Raw genomic sequence first — 22,835 nt, 5'->3', positions numbered from 1 at the left:
AGCCCTGGAGGCCCCTTCTTCTTGAGCAGAGGGTGCTGAGAAAGAGGTGGCTCTCGGTTGGCTGTTGGCTGGTTGCCCACGGAAGGGACACAATAGCCCCGGCCCCTCCCCCAACCCAGTGTGATTTGTCATCTGGAGGATCCAGAACCCACAGCTTGACCCTGAGCTTGGGATTGGCTTGCAGACTTTCAATAGACCTCAGCTGGCCTGCGGCCAGGGCCCTTGGAGCGACTGGCCGTCTTCAGCCCGGACGCCTGTGGCCGGCTCTGGGTCCATCTTCCAGCACAGTGTTGGGTGGTCTAATGGTGAAGCTCCTAACACTGTCTGGTAAAGATGGCCCCCGGCCGGTGCCCTCGCCAACGACCTTCAGGGAGCCCTGAAGACCACGGAGGCCTCCAGACCAGCAACCTCTGACCTTTACCCCTGGGGATGGGGGGGGGTAAGTCACTAGGAAAGGGAAACAATGGGAGGAGACAAAATGGCTGCCTCGGAGACACAGCGGGACTTGGAAACACGCTGGTTCTCTGGGCACCTCCATCCTCTTCCTGCCTCGGGAATGCGAAGGAAATAAAACGTGGATGGGACTTGGGCGGACTCGTTCTGCTCATTCACCTCTCACCTCGGGCTTCCAGTTCCTCAGGGCTGGGGCGGCCACATCTGCTTTGTCTCCCCTTCCCTTTCATGACAGTCAACCTGCAGAGCAGGGGACAGTTAATCTACTTTCTTCAAAAACCGAAGCAGCTGAAGGTGAACCCAGGCCCTGTGCCCTCTAACCCCGCCACTAATTCCAGGATTCCCGCCTACACTTTCGCCCCGGCACGGCTGGGGTGGCACGTGGGCACAGCCAGCGGCCTCGTTTCGTGGCCGCCCAACCCTCAGCGAGGGCGGCGCCGGGCAGGGAGGAGGCGCCTGTCCTGTTGGGGGCCCAGGGCTGTGGGAGTGAAGAGCCCACCTCCAGAGGTCGAGCCCTGATTGAGAGACGGAAGTGTGGGTAGCCTGCAGCAGGCAACACGGCCCGCCAGCCGTCTGAACACGTAAACCCCCTGATGAGCACAAGTGGTGTCCCCACAGCTGCATGGAGCCCTGTTACCAAGGAAGCAGCTCCTGTTGGGGTCATCAGATTTTTGGTCTAGCTCAGCAAAGCCACAGCTGCTCCAGCCTTTAAAAAAGGAGATGTTGGTAAACAAAGGGGTGATGCGGTTTAGGAGGGTGGGGTGGGGAGTGCAGCTGGCCTCGGACTCCAGGACTCGCAGTTCCCACCCTGGGTCCTGTTCTGGATCCGGCTCTGCCGGCTTCCAGGGTGAGAGCAGCAGGCCCCGGCTCTGCCTACCTGCCCTGGCCGGTGTCCTCGCGCCCCCTGCTGGAAGAGACGAAGAAGGACCCAGGGGTGCGCGGTGTGAGCGTGCGCATGCGTGCCTCCCCAGCCCAGTTCAGACACCAGAGGCTTTGACTTAGCTTAAGTAATAAACATTTATTGAGAATCTCTGGGGTGGTGGTTGTTGCTTCTGACCACAAGGGAGGAATCAACCCTGCAGGAAATCACACACTGTCCCAACACCCCTGGCCGACACCGGGAGGAATGTCACTCCCCTGAAAATGGTCAGTCTTCATCCGAGAAGGGCTGGGAGGACAGATGCAGAGGGACCATCACAGGACAGTGGGGGCTGGGTAGGGCCCCAAGTTGGCTCCTCAAAAACCGGGGAAGAAAAAGATCCACTTCCTCCCTGGGGGTGGAGTTCTTGTTCAGCGGTTCATTTCTTACCCTTGATGAGGCTGTCACTGTGGAAGTGAGACAGACGGTGACATTATTAGGGGACGTACCTGTGAGAGGCAGAGCACCTCGGGCCACTCCCTCCTCAACTACCCTCCTCCCTGAATGTGTGGGTGGGGAGGTGAGAAAGGTGAAGTGGTGGGGAAAAGGCAGGACCCCATAGAAACAAGGATGCACCATCAACTTACCTTCCCCTGTGGACGCCAGGTCACCAGATGAACAGGGAACACAGAACGACAAGAGAAAGGTACATGTGATTTGACAGTTTCATGCCCCACTCAACTCTAAACCCTCCTTCGCTCCCAAGAGAAAAAGACAAGCATGTTGGAAGCTGGGAATCTCAGGCTCTGGAAAGAAGACTTGCTCCCTGGCCACTGCCATTTCTCACCCCTGCTTTCCTAGCATCCTTCCGTGCCCCAGAGCAGCTCCCAAGGAAGAACAGCCAATATCATCTTTTACCACTTCTCACTTAAAACTTTACAATTAAAGTGCTTTTTACATGAATAATCCCAGTGGATCGCATAAAATCAATCCCGTGAGATTCAAGTTAGGAATTGTCAACCACCCACTTTTCTAACTGGTTCAGAGACATGGTGTTTTCAAGGGTCACACGAGTAAGCTGGTAACAGGCGCCAGAGCCCAAGCGGCCAGACTCCGGCCCTTGTTCTGTGTCAACACCCCACCTGAAGGCCATGTCTCTCACCGGGTGAAACTTTCATCCTGTAGGTTCAGCACAAGGTTGTCAGCAGTGAGATAGATACGATTCTGTGATGTGGCGATCTACAGGGCAGAAAGTAAGATGACTGTTTGTACCAAGCAAAAAAGACCTTGATTCTTACCCTTGCAATTCAGTAACCACTGGTGGAACACGTGTGGGTTACGAACAGGGATGTGGCGATGTGAGAGCTACGGTTTCTGCGCTCACACAAGGATCCAGAGCAGTGAGCAACTGTGATGTGTTAGGTCCACAAGAAGCATGAACAAAAGGTCAGGGGCAGCCAGGGAACATCATTTTTGATGGGAGAAGGAGTGTCAGAGAAGCCAGTTTGAATAGAAATCCGAACAAGCAAGATCCTAATTCCCTCATTTCAATGTGTAGAAACACTTTCCCCCCCTCAAGGCGGCCTCGAGCTCACACTCACCGTCTTGGAGATGTTCTGGGCTGCCCGAATCTTGCGCAGCTTGATGTAGCCTGGGTTCTTGCCCAGAGCTTCTCCCAGGTGAGCAGGGTGGGGTTAAGGGTTCACACAAGGCCAGATCTCAGCTGGGGCCGCACCCTTATGACTCCGCTCACTCAGCCATCCTCTGGGCTGTCAGATCCAAGGTTGCGCTCAGGTGGCTCGTGCCCAGTCCTACTTTGCCCCCACCTGTAGGCCTCCCCGCAGGCAGCTGCCGGGAACAGGAGGCAGCAGCACAGATGGAGGCAAGGCCAGCAGTGCTATTGATCTGCCTTACAGTGAGGAGCCAGGCCTCAGGTGCCCCACTAAGACTTCAGATCCCACCCGGCACCCCAACCCCCAGGGGTCAAAGAGCACGGTTCGCATTCGCCTTAGTCTCATCAGCCAGCCCACAGGGCCGGATGGGAAGCAGAGTGTTCCAGGGGCTGGGCTGAGAGCTCTGCAGCAGAAGGATATCATCTTTGCGGCCTCAGCCTCACCCTCGGCCTGCACGATCTTCTGCCGCTGTTCCTGCTTCGCTTTTTCCACCAAGAACTGGGCCCGCTGGGCCTCCTGCTGGGCTGTGGTGGGAGAGAATCGGGGTCGCAGATGTAAGGTGTCAGGAACCCCATCCCTCCTCCTGCTTCCTCAGAAACCCTTGCCTGACTCCTCTTGCGACTCACCCACTTGTTTGGCTTCTACAGCAGCCGTGTATTCTCGGCTAAAGCTCAGCTCAGTGATGGCTACATCGTCCAGTATGAGGCTGAAGTCCTTGGCCCTCTCTGTCAGCTCCCGTCGGATCAACAAGGACACCTGCGGGCCGGGGGGAGGAGGGGAGGGCAGAGGGGCACTGAGGGGACTGGAGAACTGAAAGGAAGGCGTGCTGCTGTGATCATCAGAATCCTAGATCTCCGGAAAACCGCAGAAAGTGCGCTAACCCTTTCTTAGTTCCTTACTAGGCCAGCTGAGCTGGGAAGGACTTGGGTCACGCTGAGTCCTCCACGCTGTACCAACCCCACACGCACGCCTCGACCACTTTTCTCCCACGCCGCCCGACACTAACTGTTATTGAGCTCCAATCTTGGCTCTCCTTGTTTCCCATGGTGGCCATCTACACAGCTTTTTGGTGGCAACGGACCTCGGGTCACTACCCTTTCCTAACACCCAGTGCGCTGGGCCTAGGAGGGAAATGCTGACGCTATGCAGATGGTGATGGGAGCCGGAGTCAGACCTGGGCCCGCTGGGTGATGAGCTGCGAGGCGTTGAACTTGGCCACCACGCTCTTGAGCACCTCGTTGACGATGGACGGCAACACTCGCTCCTCGTAGTCCAGCCCCAGGCGCTGGTACATGCTGGGAAGCTCCAGGGCATTGGGTCTGGACAGCACCCGCAGGGAGATGTTCACCATCTGCAGGTCTAAGAGTGAGGTCAGCAGTGGCTGGGCAAGGCCACGGGGGCCTCACCTGGCTTCTTAGCAAAGCCTCCCTCCCCAAGCATTTTCTTCTCTGGCTTCTCTCTATACCCAGGGCAATGCCCTGTGGTCCGGAACTGCCCCGCGGGGAGGAGTGACTCAGCACAGACCAAATGCGTCCTTGTCCACTGTCAGGTCTTCTCTACCCACAATCCTCCTCCAGTAAAGCTGACCTTTCTTTTCGCTCCTCTACTTTAGGCTCTGTTACACTGTATCATAATCCTGAACTAGCCTGTAAGGACTTGAGAACGAAGATGGTGTTTTGTGAATCCTTGATTTCTTAGGGCCTAGGGTTTCAGGAATGTTAAGCAACCTGCCTCATTGGGTACCTGTGTGTGTGTGTGTATGTGTGTAAGGCTTGATCTGAGGAATCTCAAAGGCACAGCTTCTGTGAATAGTCTAGGAGGGAACAGGTACACCAGTGAAGAGTGCGGCCAAGTTTCCCCAGGACAGAGCGTACCAGTAGATTAATGAGTCAAAGAATTAAAAGAAAGAAAGATTTTAAAACAAGGCTTTGATCTAGGCAGTGACTAAGACAAAGGACAAACAATGCTCTCACCGAGTTTACATTGGGGAGGGAGGAACAGTTGAAAAATGTGCAAACGCACAGCGTGTCCAGAAGGTACTGCTTGAACTCCAGAAGCAGGTACCTTTATTTTAGCTTGTTTGCAGAGGTGGAAACCAAGGCCCAAGAGATCTGACACTCCCATCTTGCCTAGTCTCTGGCCAGGCTCCCTTGTTTACCGCCAGTGACGCCCCAGTGCCCAGACCTACCTTTGGAGCCTGTGGGGGAGGAAATTTTTCGGGGTCTGGCGCGAATGTCATAGATGATGGGGTACTGGAACCAGGGGATCCTGGAGGGGAGGGAACAGCGACAGGGATTAGGAGACTACAGTTTCCCTAGTTTTGTCCGGTTTTCCTTCACCACGTGTTTCGTGGCCTGCTCCTCCTCTTAATAACCACGGTCAAAAAGAAATTCTCTTCTCCCTCCGGAGAACAACAGCATGAGCTCCTGAAGATTTGGCCGGCACGCACTGTTCTGGGAGATGGGGTGGGGAGGGTAAAGAGCGGCGCGGAATCCCGCTGAAAGTCCTCCCACAGCCATAGGTGGGTCGGCGTTCAAGGGTGAAGGGTCAGGATCAGTCCGCTCTGCCAGCCATTACCTGAAGTGAAGGCCCTCGGCCAGAATGGTGTCCTGCTGCACGCCTCCGATCCGATTAAAGAAAATGGCTCTCTGCCCTCCTTCCACTGCAGGGAGAGGGGTAGGGGTCAGCCCAGGCCGGGCTCAGAGTCCGTGCCAGCCTCTGGTGGGGCGGGGTGAGGGGCTGGGTGAGCGCGGGGACCTGGCGGGGCTGGGCAGGGGTCCGGGAAGGGTCGGGCGGAGTCCGGAGGGCAGGCGGAGGTTGCTCACCGGTGAACACCGACTCGCGGACGCCGTAGGCCACGGCGCCGGCCCCCAGCAGCAGCTTCAGCGCCGTGCCCATGCCCCGGGGCCCGGAGGGCAGCCGTCCCGCTAAGTCCTTCAAGTTCTGGGCCATGTTCGGTCCTGAGGCCGGCGGCACCAGTGGTCCGAAGGGGGTGCCGGCCCGCCTCTACCGCTCTCCAGTTTACGGATCGCACCCTCCGCACGAGGGCCCGGGCCCCAGGTGCTCGCGGGAGAAAGGGCACCGGAAGTGCGCTCCCTTCTAAACTCTCCCCCCAGCGTGCGGCGGACCCGAGCTTGCGGCACAGGAAGCACGCCTCTGGAAGTTCCCTCCCCTTTCTGGAACCCTGCCCTCCCAGAGCGGCTTCGGGAGCACCTGCAGCCAGCCGTCGCCATTTCCGAGCGCCCACTTTCAAAATGGCAGACGGAAGGAAGCTTGCAATTGGGCCGAGCGCGAGGCCCGAGTTTAAGGACGTTACACAATTTCCGGTCCGGTTGCAAGATGGCAGCGCCCGGTGGTGGATTCGAACCCCGTGAGCGGCGCGCCGCGGAGCAGGAAGAGGACTGGGAGGCTGTGACGCCCAAGCGGCCCCGACTCGGGGCGGGAAGCAAGATCGGAGGCCGTAGGCTCATTGTGGTGCTGGAAGGGGCCAGTCTGGAGACAGTCAAGGTAGTTGCGGACTAGGGGGTGAAGAGCGTAGATCGATAGGATGGGACCGGGTTGGGTGAGGGTGATGGGCTCAAAGTGGATGGAGAAAGCGGAGACAGGTGAAACATGCTTTTGGAGAAAGAGTGGCCTAGTCGACTGTCTTTTCCTTTAACATGGGTCGGCAGTGCTCGTTTTCTTTGCCCTTGAATCCCATTGCAGCCGTCACATGCTTGCTTCCGATTGATTTACTAGAATTCTGTGGTAACCCTAACCCCATCCCCAACCCCAAAGTCGTCTAAGGGGAAGGGGTTTCGTCCATCGCGTCGTCCCGCTTCATCCCAAGACAAGCTTACTAGGCAGAGGGGAAAGGTAGTTACTGTAGCTCAGTCTTCCCACCCTTTTATTTGTTAAGGACTTAATGTTTTAATACGTTGAAAGGTGTCTGTCACTCTCCTTTCTATTACTGTACATTTCAAAACACTGCCTGGACCAGATTATCATTAATACTTTCACATCTTTATTTTTACTTATCATTTGGCTCTTCACCCGAACAAATCCGGCAGTTCCCTGTCTTAAAAATTTGTGCAGTGTTCTCATTCTTTCTGATATTGTTTCTCATACTGTTTAGAACTAAACTTGTTCAGTGAGTAGGGCCACAAGAAATAGCACTGGTTTAGAAGCCAGACCCGGATTTTAATCTTGCTTCTTACACTTATTTCAAGTGTGTGATTTTGAGAAAACAAGTTTGTAAAGCGGGGGTTAATACTTTGCAGGGGAACTGTAATGAAAGTGCTTTAAAAGTAGTACATTGCCATAGTAATCTGAGTGCAATTCATTTCCATCTTTTCTTCCTCAACCACTATGGCACTTTATTAAGCTTGTAGTTTAGAAAACTTTTTTTTTAATGACCATCTAATCAGGTTTCCTTTCATTTTCTTCTATAATTGATATTTCTAACCTAATTATAGGTTCATATATTCATCTCTCACTTCATTGCTGCTGTCTTCCCAGGCTATTAATTCTGAGTGTCACTTAACCACTTCATTTCTTCATATCTGTGGGGATGACAGTAGTACCTATTTTACTGGGTTGTTGGAAGGATTAAAGGAGTTAATATGTGGAAAGGGTTTAGAATAATTTCTGTCACTTGGAAATAGTTGTTATTATTATTGATTCAGGTTACTTATTAGGAAGTTGAAAAGGTTGTGGGCAAATTAAAGTTCCTAGAGCATGCTCTGGAATAAATTAGGCCAGTTGTCATTAATGGTACTCCAAGGGTGATGGACTCCATAGCTGGTTGAAATCTTCCATACTGTTAGCTTTTGCCTTCCTTGTGCTGATACCTCTTGCTTCTGCAAGCCTCACCTGGGCCTGCACTCTCCATTTATTCTTTTTCAGTTCTTAAAAATTGTTTATTTTTTATTAGAGTGTAATTGCTTTACAATGTTGTGTTAGTTTCTGCTGTACAATGAAGTGAATCAGCTATGTGTATACATATATCCCCCTCTTTAAAAAAATTAATTAATTAATTAATTTGGTTGTGCTGGGTCTTAGTTGGGGCAGGCGGGCTCCTTAGTTGCGGCTCCAGGGCTCCTTAGTTGTGGCTCAGTGGCTCCTTAGTTGTGGCATGCGAACTCTTAGTTGCGGCATGCATGTGGGATCTAGTTCCCTGACCAGGGATCGAACCTGGGCCCCCTGTGTTGGGAGCACAGGGTCTCATCCACTGCACCACCAGGGAAGTCCCTCCATTTATTCTTTGTACTCCAGCCTCACTGGCCTTCTTTAAGCTCTTTGAAAGCACTACGTTCTCTTATACCTTAAGGTCATTGCAGATAATATTGTTTAACTGCAAGCACCCTTTACTCAACTCTTTGCTTTATTAATTCTTACTTAATGTTTATTCATTTAACAATTATTGAGTCTATTAGGCTACTCATTCTTCAGTTATTAGGTTAAATGTTACTTTCCCATAGAAATGACTCCCTTCCTCGTATAAATCAGGTCCTCATGATCGTTTAGTGAACCGTTTAGTTTTCCTTCGTAATGTTTATCACAATTCGAATTAAATACTCATGTGCTTGTTTAGTTTGTCTCTTCCACTAGAAGGCTATAATGAAGACAGAGAATAAGGTTTTAAAAATTCTTGTATCTCTAGTGCCTATTACAGAATACACATGGTATTCATTCCCTGATTATTCTAGTTAGTGGTTTTCAAGCTTATTAACCACAGCCCACAATAAAAAAAATTACACGTGAGCCAGTATGCACACTCAACTATATGAAGCCGAAAGTTTCATAAGCCTTTACTTACCATGACTACATTTGAAGTACTCTGATGTTTTCTATTCTGTTCCATTAAGAGAACGAAACCCTGGTTATAACTTACTAATGGGTCAAAACTAGATTCTTCTATTCAGGAGGTTCTTTTTCTTCTATAACTAAGAGTGTCCCATGGACTTAGTTCTTGGTCCTTTGTTTTACTCTCTGTGACATTCTTGTTATTTCAGGTACTCAGTTAATTTCAAAATCTATATGCCTCTTCCCCCAAACTTTTTGGAGTCATATCTCAAGATGTTGCCGTACATACAAATGTTGTGTTGATACATAAAAACTTGGCCTTTTCAAAACCTGTGTTTGTACTTACTGGTATGTTTTTATTTTTATTTATTTATTTATTTTATTCCCCCCCCCATATTTGCTTATTTATTTATTTATTTATTTTATGGCTGTGTTGGGTCCTCGTTTCTGTGCAAGGGCTTTCTCTAGTTGCGGCAAGTGGGGGCCACTCTTCATCGCGGTGCGCAGGCCTCTCACTATCGTGGCCTCTCTTGTTGCGGAGCACAGGCTCCAGACGCGCAGGCTCAGTAATTGTGGCTCACGGGCCTAGTTGCTCCGTGGCATGTGGGATCTTCCCAGACCAGGGCTCGAACCCGTGTCCCCTACACTGGCAGGCAGATTCTCAACCACTGTGCCACCAGGGAAGCCCATGTTTTCAAACTTTTTATTGACCACCCTATAACGCTCCTCAGGGCTCTGATTTGCAATTGTTTCTTTTAGCGATTGCTCACATGCCTTAAAACTGGAACCACCCCTCTTTGTTTTACTTATGAGAATGTTCCTTGATTAAACTACCTCTTGCCTCATTAGAATTTTCACATTTCTTCCTGCTCAGATTTGCAGCTCTTTGTGCATGTTTGTTATAAGCAAACTGAGGGTAGTGACCGTGTATGTTTTGCCCAGTGTATACATAATGCTTTTGTGATAAACAAGCATTCAATCTTGCTCATTAACCTCACTTCTGCCTGGTTCCAGAATCCCTCACTGGTTTTGCCTAATACCCATAGGTTTTAAAATTAAATCCAGTTTAGGGACTTCCCTGGTGGCGCAGTGGTTGAGAATCCGCCTGCCAACGCAGGGGACACAGGTTCGAGCCCTGGTCCGGGAAGATCCCATGTGCCACGGAGCAACTAAGCCCATGTGCCATGACTACTGAGCCTGCGCTCTAGAGGCCGCGAGCCACAACTACTGAAGCCCACGCGCCTAGAGCCCGTGCTCCGCAACAAGAGAAGCCACCGCAATAAGAAGCCGGCACACCGCAATGAAGAGCAGCCCCCGCTCGCTGCAACTAGAGAAAGCCCGCGCACAGCAACGAAGACCCAGCGCAGCCAAAAATAAACAAATAAATTAAAAAAAATTCAATCCAGTTTAGATCGTGTGGAATCACAGGCTGCACTCTTCCTCCCTTTTCCCTCCAAGACCAGTTATGGGATGGGGGTTGGGGGGGGGAGGACGTGGCCACACAGTAATCCCCTGGAGGGTTTTGGGGGCCGCACACTGTGTGTCTGATTTAGTAGATCTGGAGTGGACCTGAGAATGTGACTGTGTAACAAGTTTCCAGATGTTGCTGGTTTGGGGACCGCCTTTGAGAACCGCTGTTCCAGGTAAAAGCAGCTTATGTTGCTCTTGATCTTGTTCCCTGTTCTTCAGGTGGGGAAGACGTATGAGCTGCTCAACTGTGACAAGCACAAGTCCATGTTGCTGAAGAACGGACGGGACCCTGGGGAAGTGAGACCAGACATAGCTCACCAGGTAACTCCAGGGACAGAGCTCAGGCCCCTGTGCCTCTGTACGGAAGGTAAGGCAGCTGCGTGCGACTTCTCTTCAGTCTTAACCGTGCCTTGGTCTTTGCCTCCCTCAGAGTTTACTGATGCTGATGGACAGTCCCCTGAACCGGGCTGGCTTGCTACAGGTTTATATCCACACGCAGAAGAATGTGCTGATTGAAGTGAACCCCCAGACTCGAATTCCCAGGACCTTTGACCGCTTTTGTGGCCTCATGGGTGAGAGAGAAGCCTTAGGACTTAAACTTGGCAGTAGTGATGAAGGAAGAGGCAAAGGGATAAATTAAGTGTGGAATTTTTAAGTGGGGGAGGGGCACATGTGGCTGATTGCAGAACAGGGGGTCTGCGCTTTCTTCCCACGCACAGTGGGTACAGCGTGCGTGGGTTCCTGGCTGAGGAGCAGGGAGGCGGCCTGTCACCACACAACCAGTGATGTGCTTGACAGCTGCTTGTGCATGACATTTCAGTCGTGTAGACACGCAGGGCACGTGGAGCTCAGCTCACCTAAGGTTTTCCCTGGTTAAATTACTGGGCATAAAAGGCAGGCTCTCTGGCTAGCTCTGAACTCTTTTTTCTGCCCTAGTTCAGCTTTTACACAAACTCAGCGTTCGAGCAGCTGATGGCCCCCAGAAGCTCTTGAAGGTGAGGTGTTGACAGCTACTGGTTGGAGGTAGTGCTCTGGGAATGTGTCTGGGGCTGATTTCTCTGTTTTTCTTTAGGTGATTAAGAATCCAGTGTCACGTCACTTCCCAGTTGGGTGTATGAAAATCGGCACTTCTTTTTCTGTCCCGGTCATCGGCGATGTGCGGGAGCTGGTGCCCAGCAGCGACCCTGTTGTCTTTGTGGTGGGGGCCTTCGCCCACGGCAGGGTAAGGCCTGGGCTCAGCTCTTAGATTCTTCCCGGAGCTGAAGCTCAGGACAGAATCCCAGGAGCACTTAGCATTTTGACGATCCTTGTCCTTATAAGTTGGGGACAGATGAAGCTTCCATTTCCTGCCCCCAGGGCGCATCCTTTGAGGAATGCTGGCATATGTGTCGTGGTCAAAGGCAGGGCCGTCTCCGTCCTTTGCCCACACTGGTATTAAACAGCACTGGGAAATGGTAGTTTTCCTGCCCTAGACAAGGGCTGAACGTGTGACGGAGTGACAGAGTCAGCTGACTGACTGCCCTCTCCCCAGGTGGACGTGGAGTACACGGAGAAGATGGTGTCCATCAGCAACTACCCCCTCTCTGCTGCCCTCACCTGTGCAAAGCTCACCACAGCCTTTGAAGAAGCCTGGGGGGTCATTTGACAGAAGCGCCCTGCCCTGACACAGAGACTGTGGACATTGCTTCCCCACCCCGGTGCTCAGCTGACTGCTGCAAGACCCCCTTCCTGCACCGAGACCGGGGTTTGCGCGGGTCCAGGCTATACACCTGCTATTTGTTTATCTTATAAACATTGTTCTTGCAAACCTGGTTGTCCTTTGGGGATTCCTAAGCTCAGCAGCCTCTGATGGTGTGACCTGGCGTAACCCCTCAGACCTCAGGAAGACACATGAGGTTACAGTGTTTGCAGTTTGGCCCTGGGCTTCGCAGGTGGGCTTTGTGCCCTAAAGGAGGGAGCCCTGATTATTTCAGCCATGGCAGGTGTGGAGGGCTGTGTCTGAAAGAAAGCATCCAGGAGCGCTAGCAGTGAAAAACAACACACTGAGGTGACTTTATCTGGTACAGTCCTAGGTAGAAAAGTGGAGCAGGTGGGGCCGTGCCCCTCCCCTCCCCCCATGGGGGGGGGGCGGAGGTAGCGGCACATATACAATCATAGTAAATTGGCGGAAGAAAACCACAACAGATTCCTGGCTAGAGGGGGAGAGATAAGGCAACGTGCATGGGGGAGCCCAGAGGGGAGACAATGGACCCCTCTACTCCTCCCACGAGAGTCTCCCCTTTGGCCCCAGATGGAGACGTGGCCGGCAGCAGAGGCACAGCTGGGGGAGCCCCGTCTTCCCGCACCCTGGCTTCTGGTTCTCTGTGCTCTGGGACGAAGGAGTGCTGTGGGAAGGGAGGCGAGTCGTTTCTGCACCAGTCCTGCTCTGGGCCACCTGCAAGGGGAGAAGGCTGGCAGGCAGGTCGGCCTCGCCCTCCTCGTCCCTGGTCTGCAGCCCTTCCAGCTCCCTCCGGGCGCGCCTCCGGGTAGTCAGTGCCCCATGCTGTGGTTCCTGGAAGCCAGGCCCCGTGAGGTTCCCCCCGCATCTCCAGTACTACCCCCCACCCCGGTCTGTTGCTCTCTTCTGTAACCTGGTAGTTTCAGCTCAGCTGGAGGGATCTTACCAGGGAAATAGATTATTCCATTTTCTTTAACTTCTCTTTCCTCGGCACCATTGCTTTGCGAACATAAGGCAATATGAATAGTAGACTCAAGAAGAAGACGTGGCCAAGGAAATAGACGGATTTATACACCTGTGGAGGGATACAGGCCACCGCGGTAGACAGAGGGCCTGGATTCAGCCCCACTGCCTGAGCTTTCAGTGGCTCCCTCCCCTCCTGGCAGGCAGGCCCTTGTGTACCTTCAGCCATTTGTCCCACGTGAAGAGGCAGAAGGCAGTCATCGAGTAACCCATGAAGAGCCAGTGGATGGTCTGCTGCACCAGATAGTAGAGGGGCTGCAGGACCCTGATGGAGGCCAGGCTGCTCAGGGCTGGGCTGTCTTGAATCAGGCTGGCAGCCTGTGGAGGAAGGGGAGAGGGCTCAGCGTCTTACCCCTTCTCAGGCCCCTTTCATCCACCACCCTTAAGGCTTACCTGTCTTTCCACAATAACAATAAGGAATTCCATCTGAAAGCAGATCAGGTACCCTGAGTGGAGGCCATGCCAGAGGGACAAGAATAGCAGTGAGAGGCCCTGGGATAGTTGTTTATTTCCAAGGAACTTGAGTCGTTTGAAGAAGTAACTAGAGAGAAGGGTGAGAAAGGATGAGACTCAGATCCATCCTGCCTCTGGGTTCTTGGAGTCCTGAGGGGTGCAGGGGTGGCGGCTGCTCCCACCGGGCCCCCTGGGGGAGGGGAGGCAGTGCCCTCCGATCACTTTATTTATTTATTTATGGCTGCACTGGGTCTTCGTTGCTGCACGTGGGCTTTCTCTAGTTGCGGTGAGCGGGGGCTACCCTTTGTTGCGGTGCACGGGCTCTAGGTGCGCGGGCTTCAGTAGTTGTGGCTCACAGGCTCTAGAGTGCAGGCTCAGTAGTTGTGGCGCATGGGCTTAGTTGCTCCACGGCATGTGGGATCTTCCCGGACCAGGGCTGGAACCCGTGTCCCCTGCATTGGCAGGCGGATTCTTAACCACTGCGCCACCAGGGAAGCCCCTCCGATCACTTTAGAATGAGAGGCAGTCAAGCTGACGAGTCGTGGTTTAGACAGAAAATAGACGTAAGGCTCAGCTGGGACCCCGCCTGGTACAACGGGTAATGACGGAGGGCCTGCCAGGCGCCTGGTGCTGAGGCTGCAGCGGTGAGCGGGGCCGGCCCTGCACCCACGCTGCCGACAGTCCCCCAAGTCGTGGGACTGAGGAAGTGTTTGTGAACATAAGGCCAGCAGCAGAAGTGGGGTGAAAACCCAGCACTCAAGGACATGTATGCCTTGTTTCTGTCTCTCAAAAATGACAGGGATGGGACTTCCCTGGTGGCGCAGTGGTTGAGAATCTGCCTGCCAATGCAGGGGACACGGGTTCGAGCCCTGGTCCGGGAAGATCCCACATGCCGCGGAGCAACTAAGCCCATGTGCCACAACTACTGAGCCTGCACTCTAGAGCCCGTGAGCCACAACTACTGAAGCCCGCGCACCTAGAGCCCGTGCTCCGCAACAAGAGAAGCCACTGCAATGAGAAGCCCGCACACCGCAACGAAGAGTAGCCCCCGCTCGCTGCAAGTGGAGAAAGCCTGCGCGCAGCAACGAAGACCCAACGCAGCCAAAAAAAATAAATTAAAAAAAAAAAAAAAATGACAGGGACGGTTTGGGGGGGTTGGGTTGGGGACAAAAGTGGGTGTGGCTGGGGGTGTGAGAGTGGCTGATGGGCGGGGCCCCCCGAAGTGGGGAAAGCTGGAGGAAGTGACGTGCGACCTCCCCGGCTGGGCGCTTACCGGGCCACCCAGGCGTTGGTGTTGATGTTGAAAGAGGCGATGGTGCCCGTGAAGCGGGGGTCTGTCTCAAAGAGCCACACCTTCATGTTGGCGCAGGTGTCCCACTTGGCCCTCCCGAGCTCGTCAAGGCCGTGGAAGCCCAGCCCCGTCAGGATGCACACGCCTTCCTGAGGGAGCCACGGCGTAAGCGACCCCGCCGCTCTGCGCCCTACCCAGCCTGCAGCTCGTCTCGCCGCGGCCCCGGGCCCTCTCTCCTTACCGTGACCAGCCAACAGGCGACGTATTTGTACAGCACAACCTTGCCCCAGACCAGCATGTACAGGCAGCGGAACCAGAAGCTGTGGTTCTTGACAGGAGAGAAGGCATGGGCATTAGGGACACCGCCAGGCCAGGAAGGGCCCCCCGTGCTCCCCGCCCTCACACGTGTGGCTGACTACTTCTATGTCCCCCGACGGTCTGCCTAACTGCTTTGCAACAGGCCAAGGGGGCCCAGCAGGGAGCGCCCTCGCAGAGGCCCTCAAACAGGGCTGTCCTCAACTCCTCTCCTAAAGAGCCGGGCACCTGGGACACTAGTGCTGGGGGACTTTTACATCCACGTTCGAAGTCAGCTGAAGGAGACCAACCTCCCCAGAGCTGGGACGGAGCCCGAGCCAGCACTCCCCCTCCCCGGGTCCTGAGCTCCTAGAGCCCCAGTCTGCCTGGGCCGGAGGGGGCTCGAGCCGCCTGGCTGTAAGAGGGCGAGCTCGAGCCGCTGGGGGAAGGTCAGGGGTGCTGAAGTGCACCTGGCACAGCCCTGTGCCCGCGAAGGTCGTTCAGTGCTGGCTGATGAACGGGTCCCGGCCCGGCTGGCATTGACACCAACTCTCAGATCTAGAGCAAAACCAACACGCGTTTGTAGGTGGTGTTACCCACTTCTCGGCTATCTACGGGCTCCTGGCCTGGCCACTGTCTATCTCTGGCGCAGTCGCACTGCTGCTGTTCGGGAAGCACTCACTTCGTAGTCGTCAGTGAGGAGATAGTCTTCTGTGATGTACTGGCTGAGCAGGGTGTAGCCCACTAGGTAGATAAGGCCCAGACTCAGGCGCCTGAGAGCAGGTACGGTGCTGGAAAGGAACAAGCGGGGTCACTGCGGGCGGAGGCCCCTCCCTTCGCCCTCCGACCTTCACGAGGGAGCAGCTTCCCAGAGTGAGCGCAGCCTTAGGGCTGGACATGAGGATGGAGCGTGCAGACCCTGCGAGTTCTGGGGTGGGGGTGGGGCAACGGGGGGCGGGCCGGGGAATCTGGGGTGCTTGCCCTCAGGGGTCCCGTGGACCTCGAGGACTCCCCCATGTGCTCGGGCTACATCGGGACTGAAAGCCCGATGCAGAGACGGGGAAGGACCGGTTTTGGATCTGCTCCCTCCTCTCCTGGCTGGATCGACACTCAAATGCAGGCTGGACAAGTTTTCAGCAAAGGGATTTTCCTGGTAACTTATCAATCTTCTACTGTAAGATATATTTTTATATATATAGATTTTGATATATTTAACAGTATTTTTTAAACTGGGAAAGTGAGTTTTAAAGGCAGGGACATGACTGGTTCAGGCAAAATCCTATGGCATAAAAGTGAATTTTTAATGTTTGTACTACAGGGTCGGGAGGGATGGCGGGAAGTGACCCAAGCTGAAAAGGGCCCCCTTCCTGCAGTGAGCAGGCACGGAGCGCCCATCACAGGCCGTGAGCCAGGGCCAGGCCAGAGAATGCAGCCGGCCGGCCTTCAGGAAGTCACTTGAGAAGTGGCTTTGTGTCGGGCGAGAGGCCTACGCAGACATCCTGACTGAAGGGGGCCGTTACCTGTTTGGTATCTTGCCTGGTAGGTCAGTCAGCTGTCCCTGCACCAGCTTCATGTAGTGGTTCACTGAGAACTGGGGCCCCACCAAGAAGGCCCCATAGAAGTAGGAGAAGCCAGCAACCTCCAGCAGGGAAGGGACATGGCGTATGGCGTATTTCTGTTGCTCAGAGGACAGGGATTTCTATGGCGAGAAGAGAACGAATGGTTCAGGACCCCAAGAGCCAGTCTGAGGGCTCCCCACCCTTGTCCCCACTGATCCAGGTTCTTCACATAGAGCCTCTTTGAGGGGATGACAGTACGGAGAAGAGCCGGTGCTTCAGGGGGTAATGGGCATGTGCAGGCATAGCTCAGCCTGGGCCGGCTGCCGCTGCTATCCCCAGTGCCTTGCTGGCCCTGATCTCTGGACTCTGAGGAAGACCTGGACCCGGGCAATCAGACTTGTCGGTCCTTGATCAGTGCGGCCCGAAATGGCGATCACACGGGCGGGCATGAGGGCGTGGGGATAACAACAGCCGTCCTCCTTCCCTCTGGTTAAACTCCTTCACGTCTCTGCGGAGGGAGGGGTACTTACTTGATCTTTCCCTCCGTCATAGTAGTCGATGGCGAGACCTGAGCAGAGAGAGAAGGTGTGGGTGGAGAGGAGGGAGGGGACACAGGACGTGGCCAGGAGCGCAGGGGGCAGGGCCCGGGGTAAGCTTACGGTCGGAGGAGAGGAGCCTGGGTGTCAGAGGGGAAGGCAGGGCCCCACCACTCACCGATCAGCTTCAAGGTCAGGACACAATGTGGCATCGTCCACTTGATATCGTAGTTGCCAGTGGCTGTGTAATAGTATCCGGCAAGAAGGTAGGCCTAGGAGAGGGGCAAATATTTATTCTACTGTTGCTATGATTTATTTTCTCCCTGCTCTGAAATCCAATGTATTCTTTTCACTTTTCCTTTCTCCTGGTCTAGAAACTGAACCTGTTAAGGGGAAGAGACGTGCTCAATGCTTACACTCTGTGGCTCATTCTACGTGGATTTTCTGCCTTGCCTTTAAGTGACTCCCCTCATGGACGGCTGGGCTAATCTGGTCAGACTCAAAGCACCCCAATGGCACAGTCCTACACAAAGGACCGCCGGCACCCCGTCCTGGAGGCGTGTGAAGCATCGTCACTGCAGCCTGCAGATGAAACACCTGGGGCTTCTGGAAAGTGACCCAGAGCCACACTGCCAAGTGTCGTGGGGAGAAAGGATTAGAAATCGGATCTCCCGGTCCACGGCTTCTTCTACACCGCAGTCCCCATCCTCCCCGCCCCCAACTGCTGTCAGCTGTGACCTGAGCTGCCCAGGGAAAGACGTTTACCATCTGGAAGCAAAAGGTAGTGAGGACGGCAGTGACGGTGCGGCCCATCAGCCGGAGGATGAGGAACTGAAGCACGACGCATAGCAGGGAGTGGTAGAGCTGGTTTCCTGGATGCGGAGGAGAGAGCAAATGTTTGCCTGTTTTTTTTCTGCATTCCCACCCTTCCTGAGACTTCTAAACACAAAGAGAATATATATATATAAAAAAAACTTTAGTATTAGGATTTTTCTTCTTTTTTAATAGCCTCATGTTTTGGAAGAAGGGAAGGAAATTAACTGTATAAATATAAAGGACTGCCAGGGAGTTCCTGTATTTCTGAACTTTGGGCCTAAGGGATGCTCCTGGGGGACCGCTTGGGTCTGTCAGCCAGTTCCGGCCACAACAGAGACAAACTGGTGCTTCTCTGTTGATGGCGTCTGGTAAGGGTAACCATTCTCAACATGCTTTTACCGGGGAGAGGAATGTCTGTGAAGGGAGAAGTTAAGCTGTGTCCCTGCCCATACAAACCCTCTGCTACCAGAGCATCACAACTCCCCTCTCCATCAAATTCTCTCCAGGAAATTTTGTTCAGGTCTGTTCCTTCCCGGGTTCCCCGTAATCACAGTGCTCAGTTCACTCACCAAAGTTATAATAAGCAATTGAGAGGCCTGTAAAGGTGTGGAAGAGATGGATGAGGTAGCTGTCCTTGTAGAAAAGGTAATGCCGATAAAACAAAGCCAAGGGGTAACCTGGAGGGGGAGGAAGAGCAGAAGAGGGTTACTCCTGTCTGGGGTCCTCCCAGGTTTGTTTTGGAAGTTGATCTGGCATGAAACTCAGCCCAGAGAGGAAGAAACATGCACTGTACGGATGTCTACAAAGACAGTAACAGCATCCCCAATTATCAAAAGAAGTCTCTTTGTAAATACAAATTTAAAATTGAAGATATTTCATATTGAGGCAATACAAACTGGGTCTGAAGACTAGGTTTCATTTATGGCTTATTAAATATTGCTAGGAATTTTCTCTTGCATTTTTCTGAAATGATACAAGGGATTCAGGGTGCCCGACTATGCTCAGAAACACCATTTTACACCTTTATGATCTATAATAATTTCATCACTAGCAGAGTATTTATTATCAGTCAGATTATTTTTTCTTTTCTTTTTTTTTTTGGCTGCCTGGCATGTGGGATCTTAGTTCCCTGACCAGGGATCGAACCCACGCCCCCTGCAGGGGAAGCTTGGAGTCCTAACCACTGGACCACTGGGGAAGTCCCTCAGTCAGATTGTTAAGAGGATAAATATAGGGCTTCCCTGGTGGCGCAGTGGTTGAGAATCTGCCCGCCAATGCAGGGCACACGGGTTCGAGCCCTGGTCTGGGAAGATCCTACATGCCACAGAGCAACTAGGCCTGTGAGCCACAACTACTGAGCCTGAGCGTCTGGAGCCTGTGCTCCGCAACAAGAGAGGCCGCGATAGTGAGAGGCCCGCGCACCGCGATGAAGAGTGGCCCCCGCTTGCCGCAACTAGAGAAAGCCCTCGCACAGAAACGAAGACCCAACACAGCCAAAAATAAACAAACAAATAAATAAATAAAGGAGTTCCCTTAAAAAAAGAAAAAAAAAGAGGATAAATATAAATTATTCCCGGCTACAAACTGGGGTTGCTGACGGCATATACAGTTGCACAACAGTTACAGGATACATGTAGATACTCCTTACATAATGGGCATCGACCAAGTTATAAATCCATCTAGGTATACTGGGAAAATGTCTTCTCAAGCCGTGATTTAAAGTATGGTCCCGCGGCTTGACTGAACTACAGGGGATCTCCTGATGGGCCGTGAACTGATGATGCACGGCCAAGGGTTGCTTACTGAATTAAAAGGGCCAACAACATTTGTTATTCCTAAACTAAAATTAGCATGTTCCCTGGTTTTACTACAGACCCACATTCAGCGTTCCATCAAGAAGTCTGGCTGATGTGCTTGGCAACCTTCCTACTGCAGTAGCGCATGCGCGAAGAGTTGGGATCCCTACTGTTTCTTGGAAGGACACTTTACCCAGTCTACCATTGCATAATTAGTGTTCTGAGTTGGTCATGGTTTACAGCTGCTGCAATTCTTACTTTTTTTTTCTTTTTTTGGCCACGTGGCTTGCGGGAATCTTAGTTCCCTGACCAGGGATCGAACCTGTGCCCTCAGCAGTGAAAGCCTGGAGTCCTAACCACCGGACCCCCTGGGAATTCCCCTTACTTTTCAATCATAAGTTGCAGTTAGTTTATCGCTGGCGATATAGTTGTGAGTTTGGTTAACTCTGCAAGGTGTAGATGAGTGTCATACATAAAGTGCTCAATTATTTAAGTGAATAAGTAAATGGATAATCATGTTATATATTAGCTCATGTCCTTCTAGTCTTTTTTCCCATAACTTTTTTTTTTTAACTTATGATCACAACCTGTGTACTCATGTATCCTAGTTTTTTCACACAACAGTGTATCAACCATTTATCTTCTTGGTGCCAGGATTTGCTGGTGTTCTTTTTTTAAAAAATTTATTTTATTTTTTAATTTATTTTTGGCTGTGTTGGGTCTTCATTGCTGTGCGCGGGCTTTCTCTAGTTGTGGCGAGTGGGGGCTACTCTTCGTTGCGGTGCGTGGGCTTCTCATTGTGGTGGCTTCTCTTGTTGCAGAGTACGGGCTCTAGGTGCGTGGGCTTCAGTAGTTGTGGCACGCGTGCTTCAGTAGTTGTGGCTCTCGGGCTCTAGAGCGCAGGCTCAGTAGTTGTGGTGCACCGGCATAGTTGCTCCGCAGCATGTGGGATCTTCCTGGACCAGGGCTCGAACCCATGTCCCCTGCATTGGCAGGCGGATTCTTAACCACTGCACCACTAGGGAAGCCCTGCTGGTGTTCTTTGAAAGCTGTTCTCATAATGGGCTACGCTCTTTACCAAATTTATAGCTTCATGCAAATAGTTGATTTTGTAGATATTCTGTGGATTACTGACTCATTTGCTCACTCATTCATCTGACAGATGTTTATTACGTGCCTATTATATGCCAGGTATTCTGCTTGTGCAGCACAGAATGAGGGACGAGGTGGCATGGAATGGTTTATTTTCTAGCTATCTGAGATGAAGTGATATAGGACTGCTAGCCAAAGAGAGGGAGGAGACTGTGACCCTTTCAGTCAGATGAACGAGTAAAGAAATAGGACAAGTCTCACACATACCACGTGGGCAGAAATTTGGCAGGATTAGCAGCCAGTATTGCTAAGAACCAGAGCCAGGTAATAGAAAGTATATAGAATAACACCCAAATGTCTTAACTCTTTTGCTTTTTATGTTTAATGTTTTAGGAATAGGGGTATAAAGGACCAGAAAGAACAAATAGGGTAGATCTTAATTACCTAGAGTACTCATAAATAAGTTCTGGACAGCTAAGAGTTTACCTCTTAAAGCACTTAAGGGGTTAAAAACCTTTAACCAAGTGAAATCACTAAAACCCTTTATCATTTGGGATGCTCGAAATTAAAAAACACAACACACATTACTCTGCCTCCTTAAATTGAATATAACTGGACATTTTCTTGGTAATCTGGGTCATAACTACTCTAGAGGCACGACGGCTTTATGACCTCTTGGGATGCAGAGAACCCTGACAGGGCCCACACTGTCCTGCATTCTGAGTCCTTGTCTCCATATTTCACACTTTTCTGCCCCTTTCCTTGCTATTCAGGGATCTATAGTCACTTCTTGAGCTTTCAGTGCCAAGAATAGTCCCTTTCCCTCCTTCTAATTTACTGCAGGCCTTAGAAGCCTTAACTTTGTTTTAAAGGTGTAAAACAAACAAACAAACAAACAAAGATCTAAGACAAGAGCAAGGGCCTTGGTGTCTTGCTTGCAGACTTAGTGCCAGGCCTGGTAACAGCTGTTCTGGCCACTCAAGGCCCTTTTGCTCTCTCCTGTTTTCAGGTGTATTTGGGGGGAGTGGAGGTGGGTGAGTTCCACGCAGGTGAAGTCTAATCGCGCACCAGGAAACGCACGATAAGGAGATGGAGCAACTGGCAGAAAAAGAAAAAGAATGCAGCAGGCCGGGTTACCAAGAACGTCAAGATCATGACAGAGAACAGCAGAGCCTGGAGCGAAGCTGCGAAGGGGAGGAAGGAGCTGTGCTGGGTGAGTTGCTGTGACAACCCGGAGCTGGTTTTGAGTGTGTCAGCACCGAACCCTCCTCCCGCTGCTGCTGAGCTCGGCCAGCTTTGGAGGCTGGATGCCCAGCCACCCCTTCAGGGATGTGCCGTCTGCGGGGAGGGTGTCGTCCTACGAGCCGCTTCTGAGTCTCAGCGCTTCTTTGTGGGAGCCAGTGCTTGATACAGCAGCTACAGTCACCTGAATAATCTCTAAAAAAACAACAAAAGCGGCACCTCACCCGTCCACCCACCCAGCAGAGTCTGATCCAGTAGGTCTGAGTGATTCTGAGGTGCAGCCAGGGCTAAGAAGCTCTGCCTTCCTAAACCCTTGGGCAGGGCAGCAGTATTACTGGTCCTGTAGATAAAATCCTGAGCTCCATGACTGGGGGTTGCTGTTTTTCTTTTAATGGCACCAAACAGGCCTTTGGCTTTATAAACCTGGTCTGGAGGTTTTTAAGAGCTTGTTTGGCCACCACACTGTAACTGTTTCTTCTATTTGATTGTTTGTTTAAAGGAGGGCCCTGCAGAAACTTATTAGCCGGGGAAGGATGAAGACCCAACCTGCACCCTAAGCCCAGGGATCCCTGACTAGAATGGGAACATTCCAAGAACAGAATCAAGGGCATTCACAGTGCTGTGACCCTACAGCAGATTGCTGGGATGCACTCAACTTGGTCCCTTCAGGGGTTCCGGTAGTCACAACATGGAGCCTATTTATCCAGCTGATTGCCCCAGCCTGTCTCTGGGTGTTTACTGAAGCCCAAGTGCCATCTGAGTCAGAAACTCGGATCT

General features: G+C 52.3%; 3 protein-coding genes across 4 annotated transcripts in view; 1 reads left to right on the top strand and 2 right to left on the bottom strand.

Annotated features, from left to right (window-relative positions):
- Window positions 1-1,453: 1,453 nt before the first annotated feature.
- Window positions 1,454-6,087, bottom strand: PHB2 (prohibitin 2). Its single transcript, XM_082420316.1, has 7 exons — window positions 5,811-6,087; window positions 5,563-5,647; window positions 5,174-5,253; window positions 4,160-4,344; window positions 3,612-3,741; window positions 2,914-3,509; window positions 1,454-2,551 (listed from the first exon to the last, which is right to left on the bottom strand). The coding sequence occupies exons 1-6, from the start codon at window positions 5,935-5,937 to the stop codon at window positions 3,223-3,225; spliced, it is 894 nt and encodes a 297-aa protein (XP_082276442.1). The 5' UTR covers window positions 5,938-6,087; the 3' UTR covers window positions 1,454-2,551; window positions 2,914-3,222.
- A 120-nt stretch (window positions 6,088-6,207) lies between these two features.
- On the top strand, window positions 6,208-12,046 carry EMG1 (EMG1 N1-specific pseudouridine methyltransferase). The gene is made up of 6 exons (XM_082420397.1): window positions 6,208-6,492; window positions 10,459-10,560; window positions 10,670-10,811; window positions 11,176-11,234; window positions 11,312-11,461; window positions 11,771-12,046. Exons 1-6 carry the CDS (start codon window positions 6,325-6,327, stop codon window positions 11,882-11,884), a joined length of 735 nt encoding a protein of 244 aa, XP_082276523.1. The 5' UTR covers window positions 6,208-6,324; the 3' UTR covers window positions 11,885-12,046.
- A 221-nt stretch (window positions 12,047-12,267) lies between these two features.
- The window catches only part of LPCAT3 (lysophosphatidylcholine acyltransferase 3), a 36,769-nt gene continuing 26,201 nt past the window's right edge, over window positions 12,268-22,835 (bottom strand). The window contains exons 2-13 of one of the 2 annotated variants that reach the window (XM_082420272.1): window positions 18,498-18,605; window positions 17,878-17,984; window positions 17,291-17,384; window positions 17,107-17,144; window positions 16,538-16,716; window positions 15,700-15,808; window positions 14,965-15,051; window positions 14,706-14,872; window positions 13,373-13,520; window positions 13,139-13,297; window positions 12,903-13,031; window positions 12,268-12,623 (exon numbers count right to left, since the gene is read on the bottom strand). In XM_082420272.1, the coding sequence (XP_082276398.1) occupies window positions 12,915-13,031; window positions 13,139-13,297; window positions 13,373-13,520; window positions 14,706-14,872; window positions 14,965-15,051; window positions 15,700-15,808; window positions 16,538-16,716; window positions 17,107-17,144; window positions 17,291-17,384; window positions 17,878-17,984; window positions 18,498-18,605 (1,313 nt within the window). In that variant the 3' untranslated portion in view covers window positions 12,268-12,623; window positions 12,903-12,914. Of the gene's footprint in view, window positions 12,674-12,902; window positions 13,032-13,138; window positions 13,298-13,372; window positions 13,521-14,705; window positions 14,873-14,964; window positions 15,052-15,699; window positions 15,809-16,537; window positions 16,717-17,106; window positions 17,145-17,290; window positions 17,385-17,877; window positions 17,985-18,497; window positions 18,606-22,835 lie in introns of both variants that reach the window. The other variant, XM_082420271.1, reaches the window with a different exon arrangement.

This window comes from Balaenoptera physalus (assembly GCF_965194825.1).
Source record: "Balaenoptera physalus genome assembly, chromosome: 13".
Lineage (NCBI taxonomy): Eukaryota > Metazoa > Chordata > Mammalia > Artiodactyla > Balaenopteridae > Balaenoptera > Balaenoptera physalus.
The sequence above is the reverse complement of the archived record's forward strand: the minus strand, read 5'-3'. Positions and strand labels throughout refer to the sequence as shown.

Coding starts and splice junctions, on each gene's coding strand:
- PHB2 (XM_082420316.1), bottom strand. CDS start 5,937: ATGGCCCAGAACTTGAAGGACTTAGCGGGACGGCTGCCCTCCGGGCCC. Junction 5,254..5,562: donor GCCGAGGGCCTTCACTTCAG/GTAATGGCTGGC, acceptor CCTCCCCTCCAG/GATCCCCTGGTTCCAGTACC. Junction 3,742..4,159: donor TCATCACCCAGCGGGCCCAG/GTCTGACTCCGG, acceptor CCCGGCCCGCAG/GTGTCCTTGTTGATCCGACG.
- EMG1 (XM_082420397.1), top strand. CDS start 6,325: ATGGCAGCGCCCGGTGGTGGATTCGAACCCCGTGAGCGGCGCGCCGCG. Junction 10,812..11,175: donor CCGCTTTTGTGGCCTCATGG/GTGAGAGAGAAG, acceptor TTTCTGCCCTAG/TTCAGCTTTTACACAAACTC. Junction 11,235..11,311: donor GCCCCCAGAAGCTCTTGAAG/GTGAGGTGTTGA, acceptor GTTTTTCTTTAG/GTGATTAAGAATCCAGTGTC.